Source organism: Erpetoichthys calabaricus, chromosome 9, assembly GCF_900747795.2.
Source record: "Erpetoichthys calabaricus chromosome 9, fErpCal1.3, whole genome shotgun sequence".
Taxonomy (NCBI): Eukaryota; Metazoa; Chordata; class Cladistia; order Polypteriformes; family Polypteridae; genus Erpetoichthys; species Erpetoichthys calabaricus.
The window spans coordinates 10758309-10783332 of NC_041402.2; the positions used below are offsets into that span (position 1 = coordinate 10758309).

Genomic DNA, 25024 nt, shown 5'->3' on the forward strand with positions numbered 1-25024 from the left:
CCTGCACTGCCTTGCACTGTGTGTTGTGTGCATTTGTCTACATTCTGTGTCTCACGTGTTTACTGATCAATTATGTCAATCAATTGAAAGTCCACGTTATGAGAAGGATCAAGGAGTCGTAGTGGACTTGACACTCAACATTCAGACAGTGTTCAGAAGCCATTAAGAAGGCTAACAGAATGTCAGGTTATATAGCGCCTTGATGTGTGGAGTACAAGTCACAGGAGGTTCTGCTCAAGTCTTTATAACACAACTGGTGAGGCCTCATCTGGAGTCCTGGGTGCAGTTTGGGTCTCCAGGCTACAAAAAGGACATAACAGTGCTAGAAAAGGTCCAGAGAAGAGCAACTTGGTTAATTACGGGGGGCTACAGGGGAAGCAATTTAATGTCAGTAAATGTAAAGTACCACACATATGACATAAAAATATGATTTTTGAATACACAATGGGTAGTCTGAAAATCGAAAGCACACCTATGAGAAGGATTTAGGAGTCGTAGTGGACTTGACACGATCAACTGTCAGACAGTGTTCAGAAGCCATTAAGAAGGCTAACAGACTGTCAGGTTATATAGCGCCTTGATGTGTGGAGTACAAGTCACAGGAGGTTCTGCTCAAGTCTATATAATGCACTGGTGAGGCCTCATCTGGTGTCCTGTGTGCAGTTTGTGTCTCCAGGCTACAAAAAGGACATAGCAGCACTAGAAAAGGTCCAGAGAAGAGCAACTTGGTTAATTACGGGGGGCTACAGGGGAAGCAATTTAATGTCAGTAAATGTAAAGTACCACACATATAACATAAAAATGTGAAGCTTGAATACACAGTGGGTAGTCTGAAAATCAGAAGCACACCTATGAGAAGGACTTAGGAGTTGTAGTGGACTCTAAGCTATCGACTTCCCATCAGTGTTCAGAAGCCATTAAGAAGGCTAACAGAATGTCAGGTTATATAGCGCCTTGATGTGTGGAGTACAAGACACAGGAGGTTCTGCTCAAGCCTATATAATGCACTGGTGAGGCCTCATCTGGAGGACTGGGTGACGTTTTGGTCTCCAGGCTACAAAAAGGACATAACAGCACAAGAAAAGGTCCAGAGAAGAACAACTGGGCTGATTCAGGGCTACAGGGGATGAGTTATGAAAAGAGTTTAAGCATAAGAATCTGTGTTCAGAATTATGAAGGGAATTAGTCCAGTGGATCGAGACTATGAGTTTTTCAAGAGCACGGGGACACAGTCGGAAACTTAACATTACAAAGTTTTTCTTCACACAGAGAACCGTAGACACTTGGAATACGTTACAAAGTAGTGGGGTAGACAGCAGGACTTTAGGGACCTTCAAAATTCAATTTTGAACACTCGATGCTCTTTTGGAAGAGGATAGGACCGGCAAGCTTTGTTGAACTGAATGGCCTGTTCTCGTCCAGATTATTCTAATATTATAAAGTGTGTGTCTGTCATGCAGAGTCATCAAAAAAACTGGAGTCAAATTCCCTCTTATGTGTCCATACTTGACCATTATTTGTGAAGTAAAAAATGGGTTCCAAAAATGTATGGAAACCTAAAAATAAATTGGCATATATTTTCTTAAAATGCATTCCTGGTATTGTTTTCTAAATGTAACTTGTTTAATGCTGTAAACTATGTAGATATGGATAAATCTATTAATCTGTGGCTCCTTTAGCTCCTGAGGTGACTGTCATGCTGATGCTATTTTAGAAAAATCAAGAATGAGAATCCTCAACATGCTTTAGATAGGACTTTATCTTTAGGCCATCTGATTGTTCCTATGGACTAATATGGCCTCAAGCATTAACTGTCCGGCCGTCCACCTTCTCCTCATATGCTTCCCAGGTGTGATGTCTTCCCCTTCCCACAAACTCCAAGGTGATAGGTAGAGAGATTGATCGATTGATTTTTTTGATTGGTTTCCAAGTGTAACTGAACTGGCCAATGTTCTTTGCTTTCCTTCTCTTGGTGACACGTTTGTAGTAACAATGAAGAGTTCTGGTGACTTTTGACGATGGCTAAACTGGAATAAATAATATCCCCATTTTTATTCCTGATGTTACTTTGGATTAGTTTAGAGTCTGGTATTAGATCTATATTTGATCGAGCAGCTAAAGTCTTCTTCAGGATCTCCTGAGGTGGTGTTTTAGTAAAACACGTCTTTTTAATCTGATACTTACAGTACCTTTTTAATTATAATTCATTTTTTATTTATTTTTTTTATTACAGCAATCAGGGAAGATGGCATGCCAGGAGGAAGAAACAAAAGTATTGGGCCTGTCCAGGTAAGTGTTTTACTTTCTTTTATGTTTTTTTAGGTTCATCAAAGAAGGAATTTCAAAATTTGGGAATAATGCAGCTGATTGGTAAATTAAAAATGGGTTCAATCTGTTTCTTTAAGGATGCCTTTTTAATTGGTTATTGATTTTGGATGACATTGACATCTTTTATGCACCAATTGCCATCTGGGGTTTATGTTTATTAATAATCCTGAAAGATGAATCCACGTCAAACTATCCTGTTGTATCTATTAAAGACTTGTTCATTAAAAGTCTTGATAAAATGTCATATGCATGCTCAAGAAAAGTCTCTTTTAAACGCCTGTAATCTACACTGCTGCACATTGCCTGCACTGGTCATGACTACTGTGACAAGGGAAGGATGTTCTGATCAGGATTTTTAGGGCCAAAACCAATCACTGATATCAGGTCGATGGATCAGCCGATTCCAATAATGATTCCATTTTCAATTTTTTTTCTCTTTAAAAAAATGTTTTCACTATGCCTCTGCAAAACTAGACGTGGAATAGTTGTATGTTCTATATTAAAGTATTAATTTTTTATTTATGTTTAATATAATTAAACTGCAGACTACAAGTGTTAAATGTTCATTTTGTAAATGAAATTCTGTGGGCAGATTGTTCAGCGACCTTAAAATGATAAAAGAAATAACATTTCCATTAAAATACAAAACAAAGTATGTAGAGAAAACATTTGTCCATAATAAATATAGCATTAAAGAAAATAAAATGAATTCCTGTATCTTTTCCATACAGTTTAATTTCTTCTGTAATATATTTATCTGAACAAAGCTTAACTAAAAGAAGCAGTTTTGTACTATTTGTCTAACAATATCTATCTATCCATCTATCTATCTATCCATCCATCCATCCATTGTCCAACCCGCTATATGCTAACTACATGGTCACGGGGATCTGCTGGAGCCAATCCCAGCCAACACAGGGCGCATGGCAGGAAACAAACCCCCGGGCAGGGTGCCAGCCCACCTCAGGGCACACACACACCCACACACCAAGCACGCACTAGGGAGAATTTAGAATCGCCAATGCACCTAACCTGCATGTCTTTGGACTGTGGGAGGAAACCGGAGCGTCCGGAGGAAACCCACGCAGACACGGGGAGAACATGCAAACTCCACTCAGGGAGGACCTGGAAAGCGAACTCAGGTCTCCTAACTGCGAAGCAGCAGCGCTACCCACTGCGCCACCGTGCCGCCCCCTTTCTGTCTATCTTATCTATTATATAGTGCCTTTCCTTCCTATCTATCAATCATATAGTGCCTTTCCTATCTATCTATCTATCTATTATATAGTGCCTTTCATATCTATCTATCTAAAATAAAAAAAATTAAAATAACAAAAAGAAACGTAGACAATGTAAATTTGGCAAATGTTATTACGGGGCAAAATAAATTAGCTATTTGGAAAACCAGAAAATATGAAATTGTAGGGAGTGGTTAGCAAGATGCAATTGTAGTTTTTAAAATATGTGCATTAGCCGCATTTTGATAGATTTTAATTTTTACAAATACACAAAGAATCTTGACAAGTTTAAAACCATATGGTTTGTGAATAGTATATTATGTGACTGTATTAATGAAGAACTGCGGTTTGTTTTTAGGGAAGTTTGTGGGTTCAATTGTGTTTCCAAAAATATTTAACATAAAAATGTATTTATGAATATAATGTGTAATAATATAACAATATAATGTGTGAGTTGTTGTATAGTTGAATGATGTTTTTGTCAATAAAATTTGTTTTTAAAAATATCTATCTATTAATTATATAGTGCCTTTCCTATCTATCTATCTATCTATCTACAGTGGTGTGAAAAACTATTTGCCCCCTTCCTGATTTCTTATTCTTTTGCATGTTTGTCACACAAAATGTTTCTGATCATCAAACACATTTAACCATTAGTCAAATATAACACAAGTAAACACGAAATGCAGTTTTTAAATGATGGTTTTTATTATTTAGGGAGAAAAAAAATCCAAACCTACATGGCCCTGTGTGAAAAAGTAATTGCCCCCTTGTTAAAAAATAACTTAACTGTGGTGTATCACACCTGAGTTCAATTTCCGTAGCCACCCCCAGGCCTGATTACTGCCACACCTGTTTCAATCAAGAAATCACTTAAATAGGAGCTGCCTGACACAGAGAAGTAGACCAAAAGCTAGACATCATGCCAAGATCCAAAGAAATTCAGGAACAAATGAGAACAGAAGTAATTGAGATCTATCACTCTGGTAAAGGTTATAAAGCCATTTCTAAAGCTTTGGGACTCCAGCGAACCACAGTGAGAGCCATTATCCACAAATGGCAAAAACATGGAACAGTGGTGAACCTTCCCAGGAGTGGCCGGCCGACCAAAATTACCCCAAGAGCGCAGAGACGACTCATCCGAGAGGTCACAAAAGACCCCAGGACAACGTCTAAAGAACTGCAGGCCTCACTTGCCTCAATTAAGGTCAGTGTTCACGACTCCACCATAAGAAAGAGACTGGGCAAAAACGGCCTGCATGGCAGATTTCCAAGACGCAAACCACTGTTAAGCAAAAAGAACATTAGGGCTCGTCTCAATTTTGCTAAGAAACATCTCAATGATTGCCAAGACTTTTGGGAAAATACCTTGTGGACTGATGAGTCAAAAGTTGAACTGTTTGGAAGGCAAATGTCCCGTTACATCTGGCGTAAAAGGAACACAGCATTTCAGAAAAAGAACATCATACCAACAGTAAAATATGGTGGTGGTAGTGTGATGGTCTGGGGTTGTTTTGCTGCTTCAGGACCTGGAAGGCTTGCTGTGATAGATGGAACCATGAATTCTACTGTCTACCAAAAAATCCTGAAGGAGAATGTCCGGCCATCTGTTCGTCAACTCAAGCTGAAGCGATCTTGGGTGCTGCAACAGGACAATGACCCAAAACACACCAGCAAATCCACCTCTGAATGGCTGAAGAAAAACAAAATGAAGACTTTGGAGTGGCCTAGTCAAAGTCCTGACCTGAATCCAATTGAGATGCTATGGCATGACCTTAAAAAGGCGGTTCATGCTAGAAAACCCTCAAATAAAGCTGAATTACAACAATTTTGCAAAGATGAGTGGGCCAAAATTCCTCCAGAGCGCTGTAAAAGACTCATTGCAAGTTATCGCAAACGCTTGATTGCAGTTATTACTGCTAAGGATGGCCCAACCAGTTATTAGGTTCAGGGGGCAATTACTTTTTCACACAGGGCCCTGTAGGTTTGGATTTTTTTTTCTCCCTAAATAATAAAAACCACCATTTACAAACTGCATTTTGTGTTTACTTGTGTTATATTTGACTAATGGTTAAATGTGTTTGATGATCAGAAACATTTTGTGTGACAAACATGCAAAAGAATAAGAAATCAGGAAGGGGGCAAATAGTTTTTCACACCACTGTATGTATCTATCTATCTATCTATCTATCTATCTATCTATCTATCTATCTATCTATCTATCTATCTATCTATCTATCTGTCTGTCTGTCTGTCTGTCTGTCTGTCTATTCTAACATGTTCTTTTCTTGCTGGATAAGAAAATAATAAAAGAATTTTTAATAAAAGGATTTTGAGGGCCCAATTCAGCACTTCGCTGAGATTACTTGCACCGCTGAGACCTTAAAAGGGTGGTGATGCATCCTTTAGTGTCAGTGACCTGAACAGTGTCATTTACAGTATGTAGGATACCTTACCTCGCTCACAATAGCACAGCCGTTATAATGTAGCCCCATAATCTCAGACACCTGAATCTGAATCCTGGCCAGGATGACATCTTTCTGAAATTCACACGATCTTCCCTATCCTTGTGTGGGATTTCTTCAAGTACTTCAGATTGTTACCCTGAGGTTTGAACCCTACATTAATCTGCTAATGTAAGCTCCCCTGTTGTGAGCAAATGTAACCTGTAGTGGACTGCTGCCTCTTCTAGAGCTGAATTCTGCCTTGTATTTAATGTTGTCAAACTTGATTCTAGTCGCTGTGCTCATATATGTTGGAAAAGGCAGGTTTAGGAATTGGGGGTTATTGTATGGTTTCTTAATTAGAACATTAAACAGTCTAGATGGAGAGCAGGCTATTCGCTCCAACAAAGCTTGCCAGTCCTATCCACTTAATTCCTCCAAAATAACATCAAATCGAGTTTTGAAAGTCTTTAAAGTCCTACTGTCTACCACACCACTTGGTCACTTATTCCATGTGTCTGTGGTTCTCTTTGTGAAGAAAAACTTCTTAATGTTTGTGTGAAATTTACCCTTAACAAGTTTCCAACTGTGTCCCCGTGTTCTTGATGAACTAATTTTAAAGTCATAGTCTCAATCCACTGGACTAATTCCCTTCATAATTTTAAACACATCCATCAGGTCTCCTCTTCATCTTCTTTTCCGTAAACTGTAAAGGCTCAGCTCTTTTAATCTTCCCTCATAACTCTTCCCCTGTAGCCCTTGAATCGGCCCAGTCGCTGTTCTGTGGACTTTGTTATGTCCTTTTAGTAGCCTGGAGACCCAAACTGCACACAGGACTCCAGATGAGGCCTCACCAGTGTGTTATAAAGACTTGGGCAGAGCCTCCTGTGACTTGTACTCCACATATTAAGGCACTGTATATCCTGACCTTCTGGCAGCCTTCTCAATGGCTTCCGAACACTGCCTGGCAGTTAATAGTTTCGAGTCCACTATGACTCCTAAATGCTTCCATAAAGTCGATTTTCAGACGATCTTCCATGAAGTTGATTTTTCAGACCTCTCATTGTGTATTCATACCTCACATTTTTACTTCCTACATATAATTCTTTACATTTACTGACATTAGATTTCACCTGCCACATATCTGCCCAAACCTCTATGGTGTCCAAGCCCCTCTGTAATGATTCAAGGGATATGAAATTATCTGCCAGTCCTCCTAGTTTGGTATCACCTGTAAACTTAACCAGCTTGTTATTTATATTTCTATCCAAATCATTTAAATATACAGTATATACTCCGAGGTTTCCCCCTGCTCACTTCGCTTGCCAACCACTTCGTGTCTCTGGTGCTCGTGTTGTGAAGAGGTGGGCTGAATGCACCCCAAGGAGATGCTGTTGCTCCTCCGAAACCCCCTCTTAAACAGTAATGCAATGGGAAACAAAGACACGTTTTTTACCTCCTCTTTGCTCAATCAGCTGCTGGCTTGCTGCTGCTGCCGCCGTGTCATGTGATCTGCATCTCACACGGCGCTTCGAACATTTAAAAGCCTGTACAGCAGCTGTCCTACTGCTTGTGTTTTATTTCCCACCCAGGGCGTGGTTAAATCTTTTGGCACAAAGTCCAGTCTCAGGAGAGGAAAAACGGAATAAGAATCTAAAAATCTAACATCATCACATTAAAGTTCAATAAATTCTGAAAAGAATGATACCAAACATATATATGTAGGTTTTAAAATAAGCCCGATTTAAAGTGTGACAAAAAACGGGAAATTAAAATGTCATCGTTGCACTTTTAGGCTTAGGATTTTATATATACAGGTAAAATTCCGTTACAACGAATATCTTTACAACGAAATTTTCATTACAACGAAGTATTCTTATGATCCCGACAGCTTTCCCATATGACAGAGTCTATAGAAATCTCGTTACTACGAAGTACATTCAGCAGATACTTTCATTACAACGAAGTGCCCAAAAGACCTTGAAATGCTCAGCTGTGCACAACGATCCCCAAACAGAAACACTGTAAAAAAAAATTATTTCTTCGAACTTTCCACGTACTATTTTTTTTTTTTTTTTTTTTTTTTTTGCTGTTTTTGTTTTCGGTGGTTTTCAGCGATACCTTTTGCTTATTGCTTGCCAACATTTGAAAACCATCCATTGGAATTAAACTCATTGTCACCCTCCTATAGAAACGGCAGACACGAAAAAACGATAACAGTTCATATTAGAAAAACAACTTACATTTTTACAGCTCTCGATTGCGGCAAAAAGATAAGAGACGTTGCCAGTGAATTTGAAATTTCGCCATTGACACTTGTCAACTTTCATGACAGACCGAGCAAAAATAGAAGGTTGCAAAAGTATGCTAACTGCTGCATTTGAAGATTTCGAAAAAAACGTTTGTATGTGGTTCAGAGATAGATAGATAGATAGATAGATAGATAGATAGATAGATAGATAGATAGATAGATAGATAGATAGATAGATAGATAGATAGATAGATAGATAGATAGATATGAAAGTCACTATAGATAGATAGGTAGATACTTTATTAATCCCAAGGGGAAATTCACATTCTCCAGCAGCAGCATACTGATAATAAACAATATTAAATTAAAGAATGATAACAGACAGTAACTTTGTATAATGTTAACGTTTACCCCCAATGGTGGAACTGAAGAGTCGCATAGTGTGGGGGAGGAACGATCTCCTTAGTCTGTCACTGAAGCTGCTCCTCTGTCTGGAGATGATCCTGTTCAGTGGATGCAGTGGATTCTCCATGATTGACAGGAGTCTGCTCAGCGCCTGTCACTCTGCCACGGATGTCAAACTGTCCAGCTCCGTGCCTACAATAGTGCCTGCTTTCCTCACCAGTTTGTCCAGGCGTCTCTTCTTTATGCTGCCTCCCCAGTACACCATCACGTAGAAGATGGTGCTCGCCACAACCGTCTAATAGAACATCTGCAGCATCTTATTGCAGATTTTGAAAGACGCCAGCCTTCTAAGAAAGTATAGTCAGCTCTGTCCTCTCTTGCCCAGTGATGCTCGTTCGAGAAACATTCCTATTAATGCAGTATGTCTTTTTAGGAAATTTTCTTTCACTTGGCAACCATGTAGCCATTGAATACATTTTGGATTTGTTATTGTGAAGAGCTATGTTGTCTTAGTATTTAACATTGCCATGCATTCAATTCTTGAGGGCCATTACTTTGTTTATTACACCCTTAAGAAAATACTGTAACTTGCAAAAAAAAAATTTGTGATGTCTGCAGATTTGCAATGAGGTTTATGACAACTTCATATGAAAAAAGTTCAGGGCCAGCCACAAGAGAGGTAAGGCACCAACAGTGATAACCATCTTTAAAAGTCTTCACTCAAATAGATATCGTAGTCTTTTGTTAACAAATGGATCTTCCTTTAAAGAAAAACATTTTAGAAATTCATAAAATAAAAATAAGAGAAAAAAAAAACCCATATTAGAGGCTGTTTCTCACTCCCCCAGAGACCAAGTCAGAAAGCTGACATTACAGCAATGGGATTGCCACCTTCAGTAGCATCCGATTAGGATCTTTTCCTTCCTAGGTCATTTTAGAAGAAGACAGGTGAGCTACACCTCACTGAAAGCATTCCTGAATTTCAGTCAACGAACATCCAAACTGACATAACAGTTGACGGGTGTCCACCTGAAGATCTTTTTATTTCTGGAATTGCAACCTGCACCCAAACCTAATTGCTCAGTTCCATTGCCTGAAATAATGAGAACTGGATCAATTTACATCTCCTCAATCCCACATGTCACACATCAAGTTCAAATCATACAAAAAATGAAAATGTGCTATAGGAATACACGTTGTTGTTTTTAAAAAAAAAAAAAAAAAGATCGATTTTTGGGTGGAGTGTTTCTTTAACACTAGAATTACCAGAGCCTACGAATAAACTCGTAGATCCGTCCCACCTTAAATCCCTTCTCACCTCTCCCATCAGCGTCTTTTGTTCTGTAAATGTGTCGATAAGCAGCAAGCAGCCTGCTATCACATCTCCCACCACCACACAGTTTTATAACAAATAACATTCGATCTGGCTCTCATATATAGAGTACAGCGACGGCAGCTTCCACATTCAGCTATAATTTGTATATAAGAGCCAGATCGAATGTTATTTACTTCTTTACCTTTATTTATTTACTTACTTCCTACAGTTTAAAGTCACAAGTAGACTGCAGAACTTCCTGTGTACATATACAAAGCACAGCGACGGCAAAAGTGTGACATGCATTCTTGCTGCAATGTAGAAGCGTCGTCATGATCTGAGTTCACCTCTGTGATAGTGTCAGATGGGGGGGTGGGATAGTGAACGCGTGACTGAGAGAATAAAACTGAATAAAAAAAAAAACAAAACAAAGCTAACCTTTACAAGTATCATACATTTACACCGGCTGTTACAGACTGAAATCAAATGTATGTTTTTAATCTAAAATAGTAAGAATAAGAGCAGCTCACTTCTCAAAACGAACTCGTCTTGGATCAAACCAAGTCAACAGTTGATACCGTTGTGCCACCGAAGGGGTCGTATCAAATCCGCGTGAATGTCGTACCCTAACGCGGGTTCTTTTTCTGCAGTTGTATTCTTTAATAGAAGCGCACTTGTTCTGTTATATTTGTACCTTTTGTGAAAGTGTTTATTTGATATTTGGACTTTAGGCTTCACACATTATACACTTCATGTCTACATTTTGTCAATTATTACTAAAACATGAAAAACGTTTGTTTTAATGATGTGTTTACATAGATCGTTGTAAACACAGAACACACATGAAATGCATTGTCTTCCAAATAACAATGTAGTATTTACAAAAGGTGTCATTTTGCTTGACTTCTCACTCAACTCCAAGCAACTGACATGCAGGTAAACAGACTTGAGCTGAGAAAACTGTGCGACGGTGGGAGATGTGATAGCAGGCTGCTTATCGACACATTTACAGGACAAGAGACGCTGATGGAGAGGTGCGAAGCGATTTAAGGTGGGACGGATCTACGAGTTTTTTCATAGGCTCTGGTAATTCTAGTGTTAAGCACTTACTCAAGAAACAGGTCGTGGAACATGTATCAGAGTCATTTATTTGAAAGTGGGATCCTGGTAACTGTCACGGAATGGAGGGCTGAGATGTTTAAGGATGGAAACACGGACTGAGTAGTTTACACTTTCCAAAAATTGTGCACTTTTTAACATGAGCTATCTGGGCAGTGGTCAAGAGCACCAAATTACTTGGTGTGCACCTGGCAGCTGATCATACCTGGTCAATGAAGAGCACCTCCATAGCCAAAATGGTGCAGGAGCATCTCCACTTCGTTTGTTGACTGAAGAAGGCTAGGCCACATCCCCCCCATTGTCACCTCATTCTGACAGCTGCCTCACCGTCTGGTTTGGGAGCTGCAGTGCCTCTGAACACAGGATCCTACAACGGATAGTGCACACTGCAAAAACAGATCATTGGGTCCTCTTTGCAAGCCACTGAAGATATCTTTGTTAAAACATTGTATCCACAAAGCTTACAGAACTGTGAAGGACCATTCCCACCCCTCCCATGGTCTCTTTGTCCCATTTCCTTCTGGTAGAAGGTACTGTAGCATTCATAACAGTTCTGTCAGGTTCTGCAACAGCTTCTACTCCTTGACTGTCTGGAGTTTGAACTCTGTGCTGCCCCCCTGCCCTCAGATCTACCCCTACCAGTGAATGTATTTGTTACACTCGTCACCACTTTTTATTTTTACTTTCTCGTATACATAGTAGAGAGAAAATATAGGATTCGTTAAAAAATTCGACCTCGAAATTTTGATGAATCTTGACATTTTAGACCTTCCTGAATCCAAAAATACCATTTTTGAAATTATGTCAGTCTGTCTGACTGCATGTAAACACCATAACGATAAAACGCTCAGCCCTGGTCAATGAGATTTTTCTGCTTCATATCAAAAATAAGGAATCCTATCAACTTTTGGGCCACTTCCAGCTACCAGAAGTGATACTTTAACTGAATTCTTTAGCGAATTTTTAAGTAAACTATGGCTGTAATTACAGATAGATGATTCAAATTTTGTATAGATATTTATAATGATAAACAGTAAACAGATATAAAATTTCAGAAAAATTACTCAACCAGAAGTAGTATTTTATTTAAACAACCGTCCAAATTTGTGTATCATGGAAATATAAATGTGTACACAATATTAAAACTGTATTCAATATAACGCATAGTTTTCAATAATTATTATTAATTTTATTTTAATTTATACCTCACCAGTTTAACAATAACATGTAAACACATTAAACATACCATGCAAATATAAAGATGTAATGGGAACAATAAGCTGCTACCGTCCTCGTCACATTTCTACTAATACGTTTACTTTTATGAATTTTTTTTTTTCCACCATCGTTCGGTGGCACTGACCAGAAAGCAGGAGACAGAGCTGAAGGTAGAGTTAAAGATGCTAAGATGTGCATTGGGTGTGAGGAGGATGGGTAGGATCAGAAATGAGGGCATTAAAGGGTCAGCTCAGGTTGGACGGTTGAGAGACAAAGTCAGAGAGGCGAGATTGAGTTGGTTTGGACATGTGCAGAGGAGAGATGAGGGGTATATTGGGAGAAGGATGTTAAGGAGAGAGCTGCCAGGGAAGAGGAAGAGAGGAAGGCCTAAGAGAAGGTTTATGGATGTGGTGAGAGAGGACATGCAGGTGATGGGGGTGACAGAACAAGATGACGAGGACAGAAAGATATGGAAGAAGATGATCCGTTGTGGCGACCCCCAACGGGAGCAGCCAAAAGAAGAAGTATAATTAAACGTAGCTACAGTAAATACAGTTTTACCTATAGCAATTTATTGTAACAAATATTATATAATACTAACACTTTTTCCAAGTGTTTAGGTGACTGTAGCTCTCTTTACTTTATGCGTAATCTCAGTAATAAATATATAATCACGAAAGAATTCCACCACCATTTTTGACCTCCCTAAGTGTGAAAATATCGTTTTGATTTTGAATAGAGATAAATGATTGGTGTATCGATATTATCAGTTATTTATAATGAGAAACAAAGAGACAGGATATTTGAGAAATATTGCACAACTGGAAGTGGTTCTGATGACCTTCTCTCTCAGTATATGAGAAAGTCGAGGGGAGCACACTCCCGATTTTTCATTATTAGTTTTACTGTTATTTATTACTGTCTGTTTCAAATTGTTACTATCTGCTTGTTTACCTATTATTTAATTTATAGCACAATATCATAGTTCTTTCCCTGTCTTGCAGTTTTCCTGTGGTTATGTACACTACCGCCCTGTTGTTTGGTATCACTATATGCCGCGATGCAATATATGAGTGGTATGACGATAAGCCACTTGACTTGACTATCTGCTTCCCAAGAGGCTTGCGTCTTTTTTAACAAGCATGCCAGGTCCTTGTGAGTGATTCAATGGTTAATCAACAACTGTTGAAATCGCAGAAAATAATTACATAAACAGATAATTTTTAAGTTCCTTTCATGAAAGCTACATAAGTGAATACACTTTTATTCAATACTAACTTTTTGAATTGTATGTTCCTTTGAAGAAAGCTAAAGAAATGAATGCCCTTAGCCATATTGTTTAAGACTCGAGTAATCCTCTAACACGCATGACACATCTTTTCATTGCGTCTTTTGTAAGTTTAAAAAATAAAAAAACAACAATTTGCCGCACATAATGAGGAACCTGCCATAGGCCTTGGAGAGTTGAAATGAGGTTGTGCTTTTTATGTATTTATGTATTTATATTTATTTATTCATATATACTGTATATATATAAAAACATAATTTTGGGGGGGGGGGTCATATATTATCACATAAAAAGTAATTTTAATATTTGTTTTCTAAAGAAAAATATCTTTCATTTGCTTTGCAAAAGTCTTTTTTTTTTCTTTTCCCTCTAGTCGTTTACAGACAAAACATTGGAGTTTATCTCCTCCGCCACATTTGAAACATCTCAATGAAGAAGTGGAGAAGGGTGGATGAAATGAAAAAAAAAACAACTTTTTCATTTTTCTTTTGCAGATATCAGACGAAGAGATTGAAAGAATTATGACTGGACAAGAATTTGAGGAGGAGACCAGTATGCCATGGAGTAATATTGGAGATAGTGATCACAGCTCCCCTGGCAATGGGGTTTCTGAAGCCAACCAGCCGTCGCCTGTTTCCACTCTGTCATCCAGGTGGGAGTTTCATCAAGACTTTTTCCTACTTGTAGATAGGTTGGAAATGCTGGGGGGAAATCACTTTATTCATTAAAGATAACTTGCTCCTCTTATAAGACAGGAGTTCCATATTCTTTTCAAAAATTATTGCTGCACATACTTAAGTAGATTGGAGTGCTTTATGTTTAAGCTCTCCCTGGAGCCATGAGGGTGCAGTGCAATAATGCTGCTCACCAAAATCCCTGTTATGGTCATACCCAGGACATTAATAAGTGTTAACAGGAACATCAAATCACTGTATATCATTATAGTGTTTTATTTAATATACAGTGGAACCTTGGTTTGCGAGCATAATTCGTTCCAGAAACGTGCTCACAGTCCAAAGCACTTGTATATCAAAGTGAATTTCCCCATAAGAAATAATGGAAACTCCGATGATTTGTTCCATAACCCAAAACTATTCATATAAAAATGATTAATACAAAATATAAAGTAAAAATACATAAAACAAATTAACCTGCACTTTACCTTTGAAAAGAATCATGGCTGTTGTGAGTGAGTTTCTAAACTCTTGTGGGATTGTACCCAACAGGACGACACGCGGAAGAGCGTCCCAAAGCAATCGCAGTCTCCCAGCGCTGTAGCAGTTCACCGTAAAAGCGAATCTGAAAAGATCGCGGACATGCTATAAGCACCTGCTGTTGATGGGTGATACAAGGGACAAGGAACATTATAAATGCGCAGAGCCCTGCTTGACTGCTGTGTCTGTGTATAGGAGAGCGGCAGATTAGCTACAATAACCGCGCTGTTGCTGTTTCAAGCTGAATAAGCTGGTGTTGCTAAAGTACTGAGACTCAGCTTCGTGTTTTAGGGTGCAAGACGGGGACTCGCACATCACAGCACACACACACACACACACACACACACGCGAGCGAGTGAGCGAGCACACACACACGCACACACACATACGCACGCGTGCGCACACACAGTCACAATGCTAATGCTGCAGTAAACAGTATACGCTCATACGAATGTTGACAATATGAGTGAGGCACACCGACTCAGACGGAGAATAGGAGACAATTACCCACAATCCCGCAGCGAGAGAGAGAGAAGAACCATCAGCTCAGTTGTGATCACATGATGCTCAGCAGACAAAGCGTATACATACTACTCGTACTGCAAGACCTCGCTCGTTTATCAAGTCAAAACTTATTAAAAATTTTTGCTCGTCTTGCAAAACACTGGTAAACCAAGTTACTCGCAAACCGAGGTTCCACTGTAATTAGAAATTTAAACTGTCCTTTCGGATGTTAAATTTTGCTTCCTCAGTGTTTTATATAAGCAATTTTTGAAATCCCAACAGAATGTTCTAAACTACCAGCTGATTACCCAGTGGCTTCGCTCACTGAGTGCAAGGGAAATAAGTTATTAAACATTTTCTATGTGATCGTCCAAATTTCTGCCTGACAACTTTGCACTATGTGCCTGTGATTTAAGAGAAAAATAATTCTGATAAATGTGGACGATGCCCTTCCGTGCTTAACGGGCAGAAGGTCCAAACAATTCCCAAGTCCAACACTTTACATGAAGAGGTCTGTATATCTTCTTAGATGTAAACTCTCCATCTTCTTAAAATAATTGATCACAAAAGCAACCTTGAATGTTGCGGGGTTTTAGTGACCCGAACTCACCTTAAGGGACAGTAAGTAATCGTGCAGGGCAAGTTACAAACAGAGTCCTGCTTCGATGGCACCGATTACACTCATTCGCAAAGATTTCCACTCTCCCAGGAGCCGATGGGGCACTTGAAGTGTCACAAACAGTGCGAGAAGAGAGGACGCTGTCCGAAACTGCAAAGCTCTCGACTCGGCGGAGCAGCCCGACATTCCGCACCTCCCAGCGTCTACTTTGTTCTCACAGCCCCTCGTCGCTGAAGGCGGTCTCGTCTTCACATTGTTTACAGCTCGGCACAGTTAAAAAGTAGAAAGACGCAAAGCTGCTTTCCTCATCTCCAAGTACTGCCAACTAAAACAAAGTTACAGTGTGGCAGTTTCCACAACAGTCACGTGGACGAATAAATAAAACTTCTCTGTCAGAACGCACCTGGTGGCGGACGGCTCAGCACTGTAGTCCGGACAGGAGGGCTGGGAGAGGGTGACACGGGGCACGCTTCTATGGGATAGATTGGCGTGTTTGTGTTTACTTCTTTTTAATATCAGTTAAATAACTCTCACACAAATAATAACAGCTCGTAAAGATGATATAAAAATGGCGTCCACAAACAAAGTGATTAGTTCCCGTATTCTAATATGTTCTGTGGTCATACGTAATTTCCATATCGCGTGGTCATACGTAATTTCCGTTTCATACGTAATTTCCATATCGCGCGGTCATACGTAATTTCTTTTTCAAACGCGAATATATATATATATATATATATATATATATATATATATATATATATATATATATATATATATATATATTACAGAAGCTATTATATTGCTCTGATATCTGTGAATCAAGAAATTCCCTTTGCAGGATGGTTAATGCAAGACAAAGATGGGTTTCTCGTGCGAAGGAAACTAGTGTGACAGTAAGAAGTCAAGCAAAATGACCCCTTTTATTGGCTAACTAAAAAGATTACAATATGCTAGCTTTCGAGACAACTCAGGCCCCTTGAATAGATAGTCTGTTTTAAATATTGTGAACAAATATGAGTTGTATGGTGGTGAAGTATGTAATTGTGGCTGATTAGATTATAATGACACAAACGGGTATCGCTAAGCCACCACAACACTGATTCTAAAAGACTGCCGGCGAAGTGATACTCCAGAATTCTGTTTATATTAACACTTATTGCTTCACTCCAATATTATATTTTTCTAGTTAAGATGATAGACTTTTGAAATGAATGCTAAGATGTTTTTCTTTAACTCCTGCAGCAGGTCGCTGGAGATGAATGGATACAGCACAGCACTCAGGGATCAATACATTGGTACGCAGTTATCCTCGCATTACCAGTACCTGCCGCACATTTTTAACTATGCTGCACAATCTGGGCTGCTCCCTCCAAAGTCCCGCAGCCTGGATCCTCAGTCACAGACGTTAATCACCCAGTTAGTTGCTGCTGAAGATCTGGAACCACTTGGCACACCAATGCTTATTGAAGAGGGGTGAGTGCATTAGTACTGAATGCTATAAAGACACCTTTTTACTTTCTTGTGTACGAATTATAGGAAAAGTATTGTAATTGTCCAAAAATTCGATGTCGAGATTTTGAAATCTCGACATTTTAGACCTCCCTGACTTTCTCGTATAGGAAAAAAATTGGAATCCTACAGAAATTCCAGTTTGAGATTTTGATGAATCTCAACATATTAGACCTCCCAGAGTCTGAAAATACCACTTTTGGAATTATGTCTGTGTATCTGTGTATGTGAACACGATAACTTGAGTACACTTAGGTCAACCAAATTTTGTATACAAGTATTAGGTACAAAACATAGATTTCTATTTCTGTGAATTTCCCCTTGGGATTAATAAAGTATCTATCTATCTATCTATCTATTATATAGTGCCTTTCACATCTATCTATCTATTATATAGTGCCTTTCACCTCTGTCTATCTATTATATAGTGCCTTTCACATCTATCTATCTATTATATAGTGCCTTTCACATCTATCTATCTATCTATTATATAGTGCCTTTCATATCTATCTATCTATCTACTTTTGAGCTATTTCCGCTAACCGGAAGTGGTACTTTACCTTTTATTCATGCAGCTGCAGCGTCCAATTTATTCAACTTTACTTTTATAATAACTGTTCAATATATTATTAATTTGATTTGTTGAGGGTTCTTTAATGTACATAATATAAAAATATAATCATTGTTTTGCGGTTTACTCCTCAAATATCTGAGTATATGAGAAAGTCTAGGGGAAACCACTCCCAATTTTTATATCAGAAATTGTTGGGAATGTTTTTCACTTCCACTTACAGTATAAGCATTTTATAATTTTACAAAAAAAAAAATATCTATATAGCAACATACGGGTAACTAAATTTGTTATTTTGTAAATATTATTAGTGTGTTGTTGTAATGGTTTAAGTATCTAGAGTAACCTTTTTTTCTTCTAAAACCTTTTTCGTAGTGTGCAGCTTTTTATGTGCTCCTATAAATTAATGATTTGTTAAAAAGGTTTATTATAAAAGTAGATCACAGCCTGCTTGAAATATCTTTGAAAGACCTCCGCTAAAGCCAGTGCATTGGATCTTAACAGAATAAGCAGATGGAAATGTACAGCTAACAGAAACACTGATATTCTCATGACTGGCCTAACGCATTTAGTTATTTATTTATTTATTTATTTTGCCATTCTCTCTCCAGATATAAAGTGACACAAGCCGAGCTGTTTGCATTGCTCTGCAGGCTGGCAGATGAGCTACTCTTCCGACAAATCGCCTGGATCAAGAAGCTGCCTTTTTTCCTTGAGCTTTCAATCAAAGATTACACCTGTCTCTTGAGCAGCACCTGGCAGGAGTTGATCTTACTCGCCTGTCTTACTGTTTACAGCACGCAAATCTTTGGGGACCTAGCCAATGTCACATCCAAGTACTCCCCGTCTGATGAGGAACTGCAAAGGTTAGTTGGCCATCATGAAGTGTTAGTTTTCCATTTTAAGAATATATATTTTCATGATCACTGGTGTTCAATTTAGGCTTGCTTCTTGCTATCTATAGAAATAATATATACCATGTTTATCAGAGTTTCCCAGCCTGTGGGCTGTGGCAGCATTGCAGGTGGGCTACGGCCAAACCCAGACAAAAACAACCCACCACACTGACAATCACACTCGATTCACAGCAGCAGCAAAACCGAAGATGGATCACGGCCGATACTAGATGACCTGCCCAACCCCTGTTCTGATGAAAAGGAAAACCAGTGACAATCCCTCTTGATTCAACAAATGTTTAGTTGTTCTGGCCATCGCATGCAACCTCCTCGCTTGGATAATTGCGTCAAATTCATGGAGGTGGTCTCTGGTTGTGACACAACAAAGTTTGTGAAACACTGGTGTACATACAGTGGGGGAAATAAGTATCTGATCCCCAGCTGAATTTCTAAGTTTACTCACTTACAAAGAAATGAACAGCCTCTAATTTTTATGGTAGTTTCATTTTGATGGAGACAGAATATCAACCAAAAATCCAGAAAAAACACATTACATAAAAGTTATATCTCCAAATATAGATCATGCAATTCATACAAAAGATGAGGACAGGTGTGTAGCTTCTGCCAGATGATAAATGGTTTTGACTTCACCCTTGGCTTTTCATCACTAGTCTTGAATTTGCACATCCATGAATCGGGAAGCCAGGATTTACATGCTGTTGCTTTTTGGCATCGAACTGAAAGCATTCACTAATATGCATGATCCGTTGTTGAATTTAACATAAATCTGAAAAAGCAGCTTTTGTAAATGCAGCAATGAAGTCATTTTAATTTCAAAAGTTTTGTAGTACTAGGGTGTTGTACCGTGTTAGCCATTATGAATGTAGTGAGAAGTCAAGCAAAATGACACCTTGTATTGGCTAACTAAAAAGATTACAATATTCAAGCGTTCGAGGCAACTCAGGCCTCTTCTTCAGGCGAGATGTAATCTTGTAAGTTTTGTGACATTTGACATGCTCTCACCTACAGTTTCCTGAAAAGTAGATAGATAGATAGATAGATAGATAGATAGATAGATAGATAGATAGATAGATAGATAGATAGATAGATAGATAGATAGATAGATAGATAGATAGATAGATAGATAGATAGATAGATACTTTATTAATCCCAGGGGGAAATTCACATACTCCAGCAGCAAAAAATATTAAATTAAAGAGTAATAAAAAATGCAGGTAAAAAACAGACAATAACTTGAATAATGTTAACGTTTACCCCCTCTGGTGGAATTGAAGAGTCGCATAGTTTGGGGGAGGAATGATCTTCTCAGTCTGTCAGTGGAGCAGGACAGTGACAGCAGTCTGTCGCTGAAACTGCTCCTCTGTCTGGAGATGACACTGTTTAATGGATGTAGTGGATTCTCCATAATTGAGTGCCCGTTGCTCTGCTACGGATGTCAAACCGTCCAGCTCTATGCCAACAATAGAGCCTGCCTTCCTCACCAGTTTGTCCAGGCGTGAGGCATCCTTCTTCTTAATGCTGCCTCCCCAGCACACCACTGCGTAGAAGAGGGCACTCGCCACAACCATCTGATAGAACATCTGCAGCATCTTACTGCAGATGTTGAAGGATGCCAGTCTTCTAAGGAAGTACAGGCGGCTCTGTCCTTTCTTGCACAGAGCATCAGTATTGGCAGTATTAGTAGATGATGGGCTAGAAGACACCATTCTCAGATAGATAGATATGAAGGGCACTATATGATAGATAGATAGATAGATAGATAGATAGATAGATAGATAGATAGATAGATAGATAGATAGATAGATAGATAGATAGATAGATAGATAGATAGATAGATAGATATGAAAGGCACTATATGATGGATAGATAGATATGAAGGACACTATATGACAGATAGATATGAAGGGCACTATATAATAGATAGATATGAAGGACACTATATGATAGATATGAAAGGCACTATATGATGGATAGATAGATATGAAAGGCACTATATGATGGATAGATAGATAGATATGAAAGGCACTATATGGATAAATAGATATGAAGGACACTATATGACAGATAGATAGATAGATAGATAGATAGATATGAAAGGCACTATATGATGGATAGATAGATATGAAGGACACTATATGACAGATAGATATGAAGGGCACTATATAATAGATAGATATGAAAGGCACTATATGATGGATAGATAGATATGAAAGGCACTATATGATGGATAGATAGATAGATATGAAAGGCACTATATGGATAAATAGATATGAAGGACACTATATGACAGATAGATATGAAGGGCACTATATGATAGATAGATATGAAAGGCACTATATAATAGATAGATATGAAAGGCACTATATGATAGATATGAAGGACACTATATGACAGATAGATAGATACAGTGGTGTGAAAAACTATTTGCCCCCTTCCTGATTTCTTATTCTTTTGCATGTTTGTCACACAAAATGTTTCTGATCATCAAACACATTTAACCATTAGTCAAATATAACACAAGTAAACACAAAATGCAGTTTGTAAATGGTGGTTATTATTATTTAGGGAGAAAAAAAAATCCAAACCTACATGGCCCTGTGTGAAAAAGTAATTGCCCCCTTGTTAAAAAATAACCTAACTGTGGTGTATCACACCTGAGTTCAATTTCCATAGCCACCCCCAGGCCTGATTACTGCCACACCTGTTTCAATCAAGAAATTACTTAAATAGGAGCTGCCTGACACAGAGAAGTAGATCAAAAGCACCTCAAAAGCTAGACATCATGCCAAGATCCAAAGAAATTCAGGAACAAATGAGAACAGAAGTAATTGAGATCTATCAGTCTGGTAAAGGTTATAAAGCCATTTCTAAAGCTTTGGGACTCCAGCGAACCACAGTGAGAGCCATTATCCACAAATGGCAAAAACATGGAACAGTGGTGAACCTTCCCAGGAGTGGCCAGCCGACCAAAATTACCCCAAGAGCGCAGAGATGACTCATCCGAGAGGTCACAAAAGACCCCAGGACAACGTCTAAAGAACTGCAGGCCTCACTTGCCTCAATTAAGGTCAGTGTTCACGACTCCACCATAAGAAAGAGACTGGGCAAAAACGGCCTGCATGGCAGATGTCCAAGACGCAAACCACTGTTAAGCAAAAAGAACATTAGGGCTCGTCTCAATTTTGCTAAGAAACATCTCAATGATTGCCAAGACTTTTGGGAAAATACCTTGTGGACTGATGAGACAAAAGTTGAACTTTTTAGAAGGCAAATGTCCCGTTACATCTGGCGTAAAAGGAACGCAGCATTTCAGAAAAAGAACATCATACCAACAGTAAAATATGGTGGTGGTAGTGTGATGGTCTGGGGTTGTTTTGCTGCTTCAGGACCTGGAAGGCTTGCTGTGATAGATGGAACCATGAATTCTACTGTCTACCAAAAAATCCTGAAGGAGAATGTCCGGCCATCTGTTCGTCAACTCAAGCTGAAGCGATCTTGGGTGCTGCAACAGGACAATGACCCAAAACACACCAGCAAATCCACCTCTGAATGGCTGAAGAAAAACAAAATGAAGACTTTGGAGTGGCCTAGTCAAAGTCCTGACCTGAATCCAATTGAGATGCTATGGCATGACCTTAAAAAGGCGGTTCATGCTAGAAAACCCTCAAATAAAGCTGAATTACAACAATTTTGCAAAGATGAGTGGGCCAAAATTCCTCCAGAGCGCTGTAAAAGACTCATTGCAAGTTATCGCAAACGCTTGATTGCAGTTATTGCTGCTAAGGGTGGCCCAACCAGTTATTAGGTTCAGGGGGCAATTACTTTTTCACACAGGGCCATGTAGGTTTGGATTTTTTTTTCTCCCTAAATAATAAAAACCACCATTTAGAAACTGCATTTTGTGTTTACTTGTGTTATATTTGACTAATGGTTACATGTGTTTGATGATCAGAAACATTTTGTGTGACAAACATGCAAAGGAATAAGAAATCAGGAAGGGGGCAAATAGTTTTTCACACCACTGTAGCTATGAAAGGCACTATATAATAGATAGATATGAAAGGCACTATATGATTGACAGATAGATATGAAGGGCACTATATGACAGATATGGCACTATATAACAGATAGATAGACAGACAGTGTGAAGACCAGGCACGTACAGCCGCCCTATCCCCAACACAGACATGCAGCAGGACACAATTTTGCCCCACAGTACTCGGTTTATTTTATACTAGCCGTGTAAGCCGTACTGTGAAAAACCCGGGGTCCTAGAAACTATTGAAATCGTCAGGAAAAAATGCTATAATGTAGACATGTCAGGTAATTGAAAGTAACTACTCCGGGAATCTCTCTCCTAGGAGGAATAATTTTGCCGACTTGCTTGTCTCATCTGTGTATTAGCGGCGGGAGGAAAAGTAAAAGGATACCGTTTTGCCAATGTTAGCGGCTAAGTGACTTTGTCTTTCTACTGAGGCTTCATTTTGCTGGTGTGCTGGCCTCGCTTGTGTTATTAGCGGCTAAGCGAGTCTTCTGTTTCCTCAGAGGCGGAGCTCTTACCCCAACTCCACCTCTCACTTCACTTGAAATATCCCAGTGATACAAGTATTCTGACCCTTTCTTCAGTACTTTACTTTCTTCAGTCCACTTACTGGCAAAACCAGGCTGGAGTCGTCTTCATTCTGACACAACCTGGATTTAAGGATTTTCAGCCAGTCTTCTCTACAGGTTGGACAATTATTTTCAGGTCTTTTTTCAGGGATATTCAAGTCTGAGATCTTACTGGGCCACTCAAGAACATAGACAAACAGGTTTAAGGTTATTTCCACATGGAAAATGAAAGCAGGTTAAAGACACAACATGGTGTGTAACTGAAAAGGAAAGAGCAGGTAACAGATACAGGAAGGGATGGAGAGAACAAAGCCAAGGTAGATGAAAGTAGAAAAGGTGAGAGCAGGTGAGGAAAAAGCTGCTATTAGAGAAGATGAAGGGAGAGGTGAAAAAGTTAGTCAGTTGTTAAGACCTGGAGTAATATGGGGCAGAATGAGCTCCACTTTTTCTGTTTTTTTTTCTTTGAAAAGTGTCTCTGAAGTCCTGTGAAAGAACTCAAACAAAGAGATCAGTGAGGATATGACCCAGTGATTTGACGTGTCCTACAATAGGACTGGTGAAAGTTTTGATCTTAACGGCTCACATGCGTTCCCTGAAACGGCCTGCTAGCCTCCATGCTAACTTTGGGCAGAAGTGTCCTGTGGGTCTTTTGCCATAATGAGTGTTTCATAGCTCTACAGGTCTTATTTTGTTAAGGAACTGAGAATTATCTGAATAGAATTAAATAGTGACATTTTCTTATCTTAATTCGTACCTCCGAGTCTCTGTGGAATTAACACCCTGAATGACTTGGTTCATCAATAGGATGGAGAACCTTGCCCGTTCTTCTCCTTCTTGTGACTAAAGCCTTTTATGCTTTAGATTTCTTTGGCTGTTTCTTAGCGTTAGCAGAAGAGTCGGCCTTATTATCCCGTTTACCATTATTTATGACTCACTGTGGCTGAGATCTATCTGGTCTGTGTTGACTGAAATAATAACTAAATTGGCCATGACACAGAAGCACCCTATCAGGAGAGCATCAAATCATTACCAGTTATTACACACGTAGAGAAGATATATGAGCATTTCACTGTGTTGTACATTGCAAGAGACGTGGCATTCAAGAAAGCAACTTATCAGATACCCATGAATGACCTTGGTTCTGTCAGTTGTCTCAGTTAATAAGATCTATAATTACTGGCTGTACAAAATAACAAGCGATCGTCGTGAAATTGTAGCTGTGTATGTGTTCAGTCCCTTGTTGTTTTTGTATCTTTCTAGCGCACTGTCCTTCAATTTCCTTATTTATTATTCTCCAGAGTGACTTCATTTTGTTTGATTTCATGTGTTTGTATTCATGCTCGTTTTTTTTTCCTGGTTGGTGGTCGAGGGACCTTACCCTGATAACAGTATTTACAAGGCAGTGACCGGCACCGGATAACAAAACTGTGTCTATAAAAAAAAAAAAGTGTCATCACATTTTATTGTTAT

At 38.9% G+C, this 25024-nt stretch overlaps 1 protein-coding gene across 2 annotated transcripts in view; it reads left to right on the forward strand.

Annotated features, from left to right (window-relative positions):
- LOC114657367 (nuclear receptor subfamily 6 group A member 1) overlaps positions 1–25024 on the forward strand; it is a 550707-nt gene that overhangs the window by 501445 nt on the left and 24238 nt on the right. For both annotated transcript variants that reach the window (XM_028809146.2, XM_028809147.2), the window contains 4 exons: positions 2234–2289; positions 14101–14258; positions 17189–17419; positions 18638–18892. In XM_028809146.2, the coding sequence (XP_028664979.2) occupies positions 2234–2289; positions 14101–14258; positions 17189–17419; positions 18638–18892 (700 nt within the window). The remainder of the gene's footprint in view (positions 1–2233; positions 2290–14100; positions 14259–17188; positions 17420–18637; positions 18893–25024) is intronic.